Source organism: Bidens hawaiensis, unplaced genomic scaffold, assembly GCF_021521415.1.
Source record: "Bidens hawaiensis isolate Kalapana, Puna unplaced genomic scaffold, B.hawaiensis_p1.1 tig00028250_1, whole genome shotgun sequence".
In the NCBI taxonomy this organism is placed as follows: domain Eukaryota; kingdom Viridiplantae; phylum Streptophyta; class Magnoliopsida; order Asterales; family Asteraceae; genus Bidens; species Bidens hawaiensis.
The window spans coordinates 1-10,219 of NW_027494601.1; the positions used below are offsets into that span (position 1 = coordinate 1).

A 10,219-nucleotide genomic window follows, 5' to 3' on the forward strand; every position below is an offset into this window, starting at 1 on the left:
ATTTAATATAACTCTTTGAAGGTGAATACGCATCGAGTGACGAAAACCATGATATGCCATCGTAACCACCAACTAGATATATCAAGTCATCACAACTGTCCAAATTTATATCAGGTGAATCATCCGCAGGGCACTCGTTAGATGATTTATCCAAACCAACATCAGGTGAATCATCTGAACTGATATTAGGTGGACCATGATTTGCCTCAGAGGGGCCCACTTTACTTTCTAACATCATACAGCGGTCTTTTAGATGCCTGTTCTCGTTTTGTGCATCAGCCTGATATTTAAACATGAGAAAATATTAAAGAAAATAATTTAGTTGATAAAAAGGAAATCATCAGATTTATGTGAGCTATTAAGAATACCAGATGCTGGTTCAAGAAAATGATATTCTGTTCCAAACATTCAATTCTGTTAGCTTGCTCGGCTGTAAACGCCATCAGATATTCCACCTTCTGGGCCAACTAATAATATCCACAGAGTGATGTTTAGAAAAATTACATGATACTTATAGATAACGAGAAATATAAATAACAGAAAGAGTTAACGGGTCGGAAGCTGCCCAAAATGTACTTGTAATTTATGAAAGCTCCTAAATTTCCGTATTAAGAACAATTAGACTGTTATTAATCATTAAAATAGTATTCTTTTTGTGATCATATTCACACACTAATTCTTGTAGAAAAATCTTGAATTTCGTAAGCATTGTTCAAAAAGCTTACAACTCGCTCAAAATAGGCCCGTCTGTAAAAGAGCCTAGCTGAGCCCGAGCCAAGGTAAGCTTGCTTCGTCTAATTTAAATCCCATATTTTAATATATTAAAAAATATAACCCAAATTTGAATATATATAAATTATAGTTTTGTAATTTATTAATTATGAATTACGTGTATGCAAAAAATATTATTTTCTCTTTTTACATACATCAATAGGTGTAAAAATATAAATCTAACTTTTTTTTAAATGAGCTTTTTACGAGCCAAGCACAGGCTCAACATTACAGCTCATTAAGCAGAGCCCAAGTCAACTTGGCTCGACTCGGCTGGTTTACAGCCCTAACGACGAGTGTTAAGTCAACCCAAGCAGTAGCCATTTCTAAATAAACCACTTGCAAATAAAGACCTGAGCTATAACAGAATCTTCCACTGAAGAAGTATTGGCTCCGACAGTCGTATCATCTTCACTGGCTGCAGCAAACGGGCCTCCAGTAAACGGGTCAAAGAATTTGCGGTCTAACGCGGGTCCTTTAAGCTTCATGTTCACATTTCCCATTTCATCTTCTTTCCCTACTGTATCCGAATGTAGTACATTCTTGCCACTGAAACCGCTACTCACTTTTTTCTCTTTAGGCCCACTTTCCACTCTTTTAGGTACAAATTGGAAATTAGTTGTGAAAAGTGAAGCAACAACAGGTTGAGTGGAAAACAAAGATAATAATCTGTTTGTTTGAGCGTGATCTAACTCAAACCAGAAATGGGTTCGATTATAATAATTGTCCATAATTGCGGGTTTAAACTGATCCTCGGTTAGTGGTTGGCGTGGTGACCGTACACGTACTTGAACCTAAATAATAATAATAACTTCTTAGTGTTTGAATAATTTTGAGTATGATTATTGCAACTTTAAAAGACATTCAAAACTCAAAACTTGAATGAAGAGTAAAAGAAGCATCAAGATACCTGAGCAGCAAAAGGTGTTTTTTGTTTGCCTTCACTAGTCCATGCGTATGGGTCTATATTTTTTTGGCCATTGCTGGCGGCTTCAAAAACACCGTGCAGTTTTTTATCCGTGTAGTTGAATAGAAACAATGGCAAACCGGGACCAATTTTTTCAACATATTGAAGGTGCTCCTTTGGTAAACCTGATACAATTTCAAGCAATACTTAAAAATTCGAAATTGTCATTTCCTTGAGAGAGAAGGGGATGGGGTTAATGGGTCATAATGGTTCAAATGGGTCATTTTGAATACAAGTCAAAACAAATTTATCCAAAGTTTTTATTTGTTATAATTAGGGCTGCTAACAGGTTGTGTTCGTGGCTGAATTGACGTAAAACAACTTTATCTAAAAGTTTTAATTCGTTATAAATAGGGCTGCTAAACGGGTTGTGTTCGTGGTCAACCACGTACCTAAAACTCGTGTCACGCGTATGAACCCGAACACGACATGTGTATTCGCGGATTGACACAAACGGATCCCATTAAAATTCTAAATTTACATTCTTGTTTTGAAGCAATTATGTTCAGAATATGCCATATTATTTTAAAAATAAATAAATTTTGGCATAGGAAATACACTATTAGCTTAAGTTATTATATGAAAACATTTTAAAAAAATAATGAAATAACGAACGCTTCGACTAGCAAGCCCGTCAGATAACACGACCCTTTTAGCGTTACGTGTTTGCGGGCTCGACCCGAAACTGATACTTTGGCATAAGAAATACACTAATGCTTACATTATTATACGGATGACATTTTAGACAACTAAAGAAATAAACTAAAGGGTGGGTTAAAATGGTCAACCCACAAACCTGCCGGGTTGACACGAACACGACCCCTTTAGCTAGACGTGCTCACAGCTTCAACCCAAAACTAATTATTACTAAAGTAAATTGTTTCATACAAAATAAATTATTACTAAAATAATAATTACAGGACTAACCAAAGAGTTGCTTAGAAAGGCATTCGTTGATTGTGAGATTTGTCACACCAAAAATTACACTGCCAAGTTGATTTTTCCCTAAATTTCGATTCGTTGACCAAGCGTAATTTGACTCTTTCTTTTTTGCCCCCATCTTCGATCTCAAGTTACTAAGAATATAAAATGTAAACATAAGTATAAAATGTTGGTTTGACTTTTGAGAGTCAAAACAAGCTTTTGTGCACATATAAAATTGACATAGTTTATTAAGCCTTTTTAACATGTTGCAACCGATTTAATCTGTGTAAGAAGCACCACAATCTCACTCAAAAAATAGATACACAAAACATAAAACAAAAAATGCATTAAAATTGGTCAAAAACTAGTCAAAAAGAGTCAAAATTGGTAAAAATCTTTGAAGTACTTGAAAATTAATAGCTAACTTTAAAAACCTATATATATAATTTAGTGAGTGTGTGTGTATGTGTATATATGTATATTTATCTATATCAATTTAAGCATCAATTCAAGGTTAAAATGAAACCCTAACGTTGGTTTCTTGAAAAATCAAATTCTTGCTGATCACAACATAAACTCATAACAATAATAACACACTCCACAAGTAAACAAAACCCCAGAAAAACCCTTCAAATTAAAACCCTAAAACCCCCAAAAATGAAAATTTTAAAGTGATTAAAACCATATAAACCCCAAAAATCAAAACCCATTTGTTGAAATCATGTGGGGAAGAGAAAGAACCTATGCAATTGAATCACTGTGAAAGGAGAACGTGTGGTTAACTAAAACTAAAACTAAAACTAAGTTTATATGATCGGCATTGTGATGTTGTTAAGGATCGTACGCAAGCCAAGCCATCAGGAAATGAGTACTAATATTTATTATAAAGTGAAGAAATATTAATTATTATATATATATATATATTACATTTGTAAAGATCTTTGTGCATAATAGGTTGTACATCCTGCATTCAAACATGTATACCACTCCACGTTATTCACCGCCTCTCTATCACACCCATGTGTCCCTCCCGTTCCTTTGTCACCAAAAATACCTTCTGCTCTCTCTTTCTCACCAAAAATACCTTCTTCTAATCTCATACTAATTGTCTGATAGTGATTTCCTCTTTCGTTAGAACTTTTCTGATATCGAATTTAACTTATGTATCATGATTTAGGGTTTTGGGATTTTTTGTTAATTGGGGAAAATCATCTTTGTTTTAACCTAACGTTGTGTTTGTTAGCCCGAGCGCTCACAATTGCTGAGCTAATTGTGGTTTCGGCTACAAAACACACAGATTGTGAAGAAGGTGAACATGACTCAGTTTTTCACTATCTCAAAATCAAAGGTAACCCTAATTTTATCCCCAAATTTGTTTTAGTGTTAAATAACATTAGATGTTAATGGAAGTTTTTATTCAGCAATGTTGCATTTCAATTCATCTTTACCTTTTGATTTTTTGAACTTCTGTTTGATTATAGTTGCCTATTTGCACAAGTTAAAGTCATGTTTGCAAATTTTTCTCCGTAAATATCAGCAATTGGGAAAACATCTTTTGGTAAGATTCAATACTAGATAGGACTTTAAGTGCCTTATATTTGTGTGTGTTATTATTTATATTGTTATTAGTATTATTACTAACAAATAAAAAAAATACACCTTCACAGGTGTAAAACAAACAGCTGCAATCAAATCAAAACTATTTGAGGCAATAATTGTCAGCCCAACCTCAACAAACATCAAAAAATACATAGACATGTATGCTCCTAAATAAGAAATAATTCTAAGCATGTGACTTTGCATTAAAACTTATCTAGATGTCTCAAAATTTAGGTAACATTGAATCGTATTGTTAATTAGACAACTTTATATATAATTTAACATTAAATGAAGTTTGTGGTTTACAAAAAATTGTTTGTGGACATTACTATTGAAACCTCGAAATGTATACAACTATAAAGTTACATTTAGGTCTGTAACGGGTCTGAGCGTTTGGTTAAAGATCTAATAAAGATGGACACTTACACATATATTGAAACTGACCCAACCCAATTCTCTAAAAATCCTGACTTGAACCGGGCAATCTAGCAGGCTTCCATGACCAGAAACAACCCGTGACAAACGGGCTTAACTTATTTTTTTGAACCTATTGTGTTGGAGAGGTGTGCATCGGTCGAAAAATAGTAAATTAGGCAGAATCAAAATGTAAAAAGGTTATTTGTTATATGCTTCACATGCATAGCAACAGTCATTGAGGTCTTCACCCACCGTAATACTACCATATATATATATATATATGAAACTGTTTTTTGTACTTATGATTTGTGTTTCTACCATCTCAAATGAGTCTTGAAGGCATTGAAGTATGCGAAGAACAAACTGCCTCATAGCCGGAGTTTTTGGGCGGGGTAATATATGTTTTTTAGTTTTAACCTTACACTTGGTTTTTGAAATTTGATCAACACCCTTACGCTGGGCCTTTACTATTTTCTCATTGTGGGTCATATTCTTTTACATATCACATTAAGCCTATAATAAATTTACAATTTGCTCAAACATAAGCCTATAATAAATTTACATTGTTTTTCCAGATCATGAAAACTATGGAAGATGTAGAAGAAGCCATTAGCCTAAAAGCTACCATATGAGGCAATAATAAGCCAAAATAGGCCACTTTTGAGGACATTTCATTTGGTCAAAACAACTCAACTCTAAAGTCAAATCTGACATTAAAATGTGAGACAAATGAGCTCAAGGTCATGTAAAGATGGCAGTTCAATCGTTTGTAAAATTGGCAGGGATAAGCGAAAGTAAAGGTGCTGCAAATGTCACTAAGCAACTAACATAGGTAAGCATACATCTTTTGTAAAGTTTGACAATGGAAAGGAGTTTATGTTTATTGTTTCAAGATCTACAGTTCGTTAGTTTTGTTAATCGTCATCAAAACACCGCCGCATCGCGGCGGGTCAAGTTACTAGTTAAAATACAAATTAAAACAAAAATGAGAATTTTGAGAAAAATTTAATCAGTTTATCTTAAATTTGGATGTTTAAGATTAATAATAAAAATTGTTGAAAATGTAATAACTCATTTATGATAATTTTCTCTCTCTGCATGCAAGGCACATGTCAATTCCTTCATAATTTTAAAACGTCAATAATTTTTTCATACGTCTATAACTTTTTCATACGTCATTTTTTTTTAAATTTTTTTTACCGTAATAACAATCGTTTTTGTATCTTTAATATGAATATCATGTTGTTATATAAAATTAAAAAAAAAGTTGGTGGGTTTTTTTTATATTGTGTTACTAGCTTTAGAGCCCGTGTAACACACGGAATGATCTAAATAATTAAGTTATAAATAAAGCAATACATAATGCATATAGAAAAATGCATTACATCTATGCTTGTATCATTATACATAAATTGATTTTATTTAGGAAAATTGGATTTTAATAATCCCTATTAAATGGTATTAGCCGATAATAATCCCTATTCGTTTTATCGCCATTGGCGGTCCCAAATTCAAAAAAGTTGGCCCCCAATGGCCCCCCGTTAAAAATGACTTAACGGCGTTATAGTTTTTCCTGAATTTCAATCCAATGTTTTAGGGCTTTTGATTGTTAGGAGGATACGAGTCGATTGGTGTAAAAATTAGTTTGAAATAGTGCTTCAAAATGACGAAACAATGCTTCAATTCGGGTGTTTGAACTTACAATTAACCAAAATCGAGTCGTTTTGATCATTGTTTCGAGCTAAGTTTTACACCAATCAACTCGTATCATCCTAACGATCAAAAGCCCTAAAACATTGGTTTGAAATTCAGAAAAAACTATAACGCCGTTAAGTCATTTTTAACGGGGGACCACTGGGGGCCAACTTTTTTGAATTTGGGACCACCAGTGACGATAAAACGAATAGGGATTATTATCGGCCAATACCATTTAATAGGGATTATTAAAATCCAATTTTCTTTTTATTTATATCACAAAATGATTTTTTCAAAAAAAAAATGAACTTAATAAAAAAATAATGCACGTGCAAAAACATACACAATAACACTCCGCCTATTGAAAAATTTATTCGCAGTATCATTGATGTATAAGAAATTTGGTTATGAACCATTTTCAGAGAATACTTCTCTTATAATAATAGTTTGCTTCACTTGAGCGTAATTTTGTATGACATGTTTCACATACAACATTCTGATTACTATTCAATAAAAAGTCAATGTTGACACAAATGTTTCTAATTTGATAAAAGTTAGAAGTATTGATAGGCCTGGAGGTGGCATGTCAGAAGTGGTTTTCATTTTTTTTTAAATTTTAATAGTCATGTGAAAAATACTCAATGTGCAAAATCCCGAATATTTTGACTATTTCCAAAAATTTCATTAAAAATAAATTCGAAACTCAGTCACATTTAAAATTCTAACTTTCATTTATTTTACATTTTCAAGTCCAAACTTTGAACCCGTAACAAGTTTGACGATAAATCTATTTGCATTCTCAAAATTTTAAAAATATTCAGATTACCCAATTTTTACGCGTAACAAATTTTAGCCAAATGTTGTTAATTTGTACAAAACGATCTATTTATCAGCATTTAACCCGTAACAATCAAATTTAAGTTTCTCCAACAACTCGAAACAATCCTTGATAAAAAGAAACCCAAGAAACTAAATATGATAAACTTTATTATATTTGAAAGTGATTGATATATACTATACTTACAATTTAACACATATATGTATAGTTTACTAAATTAACCAAAAAATTAAATATATAGATTTAAGTCATATATTTATAATTTATAAATTTATATGACAATGTACAATAAATAAATGAATTTATTTTAAAAAAATGGATCAACTTTTAAGCATATTTATAATTTAATGATTAAAAAAATTACTTTGTAAATTGAAAGCATATTAGTGATTTTTTTTTTGTTTTTTTTATTTATAACCTTCAACAATATACATAGTATAATATGTTAATGAAAACACTTAAAACTATATTCTTTTCAATTTTTAATAAACATGGTTTGTTATAGATTTTTGGATTTCACCAAGTATGTTGTGAAATATATTCTAACAATATACATTAATATAATATGTAGATATTTATTTGTATAAAAGTGTGTAAATATAATATAAATAGAGTTTAAAGAAAAGTGCATAATTTAATTAGATATAAATAAATGGAGTGTAAAAAGAAAGTGAGTAATTATTGATTTATGTCATATATTAGTTTTGGAGGGAAAAAATTGTGAGGATTAACCACAAACTGGCATGTGTCACATTTATTTTACTTTATTAGAATAGGTAGATTTGGTTGTCCATTGTGTTATTTAATTGAGTTTATATGCATTGTGTTATAGATTTTGCTCATTGTATTTTCAATTGTTACCCATGTTAAAGATAAAAATTAAAACAATGATTGCGTCATTGTGTCTTTGTGTCTTTGTGCTCAACATTAGTCTTTTTACTTATTATTGTGTTTTAGTCATTGTCTTCAACATTCAATTAGTTTGAGAAAAATAGTGGTATGTTCAATGTGTATTACGTTCAAGACATTGTGTAATATGTAGTTTTCATTGTGTTTTACGTTTAAGGTCATTGTGTTATATGTATCAATTATTATGTTTTACGTTTCAAGTTAACGTGTAATATGCATTCATTATTGTGTTTAGTATTAGATAATTTGTTGGTATTTTTCATTACATTTACATATTATTATTACACAACGGTGTTATTGGTATTTAAAAAAAACACAATGGTGAGTTGAAAGACACAATGACGAAAAAGCACTAACAAACAGAAATACATAATAACAAAAAAAGACACAATGGTAAGCAAAAATACACAATGGCGTAATTTTTTTTATTTTTATATAACAAAATCATACTCATATTAAAGACAAAAAAATGCTTGTTATTATGGTGATCTTTTTTTTAGAAAAAAATATATGAAAAGTTATAGACGTTTTAAAATGACGGGGGGATTAACATGTGATTTGCATGTGGAGAGAGAATGTAACACCCCAACTTAGGGCCTAGGCGTGTGACCAATAGTTGGTACATGTTTTGTAAATAGATCAGAGTTGCGGGTTTTATTTTAGCGGAAGTCTTTAATTAGATATTATTATATTAAAAACTCGGGTTTAAATACCCGTTAGATATTTCAAATACTTTCTTTAGAAAACATAACTCTTTTTTTATTTTTAAAATAAAATATCTGAGCCACCAGATAACATTTAATGACTATATCTCCAATCTTTAATCATGTCTTGCTTGTCTATTTTAACCTTTCTATTCTCATGTAAAATGGTTAGAAAATACGTCAGCACACAGCTGGTGAATAACGCTGACTCTTTGTAAAAATCTTTTCAATACCTTTGTGATACCAACAATCATACATTTGTGACTACTCATTAGGCATCCAACTAAATTGGGATCAAATTACCCTAAGTACATTGTACAATTAATTATATACACAATATCATTTATCTGAACAGTCCCGTAGACTTTCAGAGGCATGTTGATGATATGCATGGCCTCGGGGAAATGCCGAGTCACCATGTATGAATGGATCCAGACACATGTATACTTTTAATCAGAGTGTCCGTTTCTTATTATTGTAACACAAGGTTTTAAGGATTCGTAAATCCTATGCAAACATTCTGACTTTTAAAGAGTTTATAAAAGGTTTGAGGCGTATTCACCTTTTCTGTTTATAATCAGTTTCTGATACCGATTCTTATTTTCTGATTCTGCTTCTTGTTTGGTTACCTCGGACTTACAGTATGAGAATAACCTTTGTATAAATAACTAGATCATCGATCTAGCTTCAGACATTTAGTCTATTTTGTATAGCTTTAACCTTGATAAAATCATTTGTTTTATATAAAACATTTGGACCTTTAGTCCCTTTCTTTATTTACCAATTATATATTTGTTTCTTCTTCAAGAAGAAACATTCATTTCTTAACTATAACCTTTTGTATAAATATTATATTTCTTAATCATAAAGAAATATTATTTGACTATAACATTTGCTTAAGAAAAGTTATATTATACTTAATCGTAATCAAGGTTTGGGCTATACCCCTGACTATGGTGTAAGCCATTTATAATAATAAAATAATAACTTAGACAAAACTCCTACCTCACACGGGTATTCGGAGTTAGATATTTAAAACCTATCGAGCAACACTTCTATTTTATATCGCGTATCGAGTTTAAAACGTCACCGCTTATTATATACCTCATCTCAAAGACTCAAAACCGGCCGGGCATCGGGTAAGTTTGGAAAAAGGTAAATGTGTATCGAGTCAGCCACTCATGTAGTCATGTAGTTGAAAACCCAAAGCTTAAAACACAAACCAACCTCCATCTCGCCGCTCAAATCATTCTCAACCGGATTTATTTTGATGAGGATCTTAAACCGAATGTGTGAGATGCTCAGCTGTGAATATGGTAATGGTTTGGGGATTGTTGTTAATTGAATTGAGTTTATGTGTGCAAATTAGATAAGGTGTGTACCGTTTGGTTATTA

General features: G+C 31.3%; 1 protein-coding gene and 1 long non-coding RNA gene across 2 annotated transcripts; one reads left to right on the plus strand and one right to left on the minus strand.

The window, feature by feature from the left end:
- Window positions 1-12: 12 nt before the first annotated feature.
- On the minus strand, window positions 13-3,512 carry LOC143576634 (uncharacterized; the record flags this gene model as incomplete). Its single annotated transcript, XM_077060679.1, has 6 exons — window positions 3,404-3,512; window positions 2,666-2,814; window positions 1,682-1,863; window positions 1,125-1,565; window positions 369-467; window positions 13-280 (listed from the first exon to the last, which is right to left on the minus strand). Coding segments are annotated over exons 2-6 (1,123 nt in total), but the record flags the coding sequence as incomplete, so codon positions are not given.
- Window positions 3,513-4,889: 1,377 nt separating this feature from the next.
- Window positions 4,890-5,466, plus strand: LOC143576648 (uncharacterized). Its single transcript, XR_013142979.1, has 3 exons — window positions 4,890-4,918; window positions 5,018-5,070; window positions 5,254-5,466. It is a non-coding gene; the product is annotated as an uncharacterized LOC143576648 (long non-coding RNA).
- The last annotated feature ends 4,753 nt before the right edge of the window (window positions 5,467-10,219 follow it).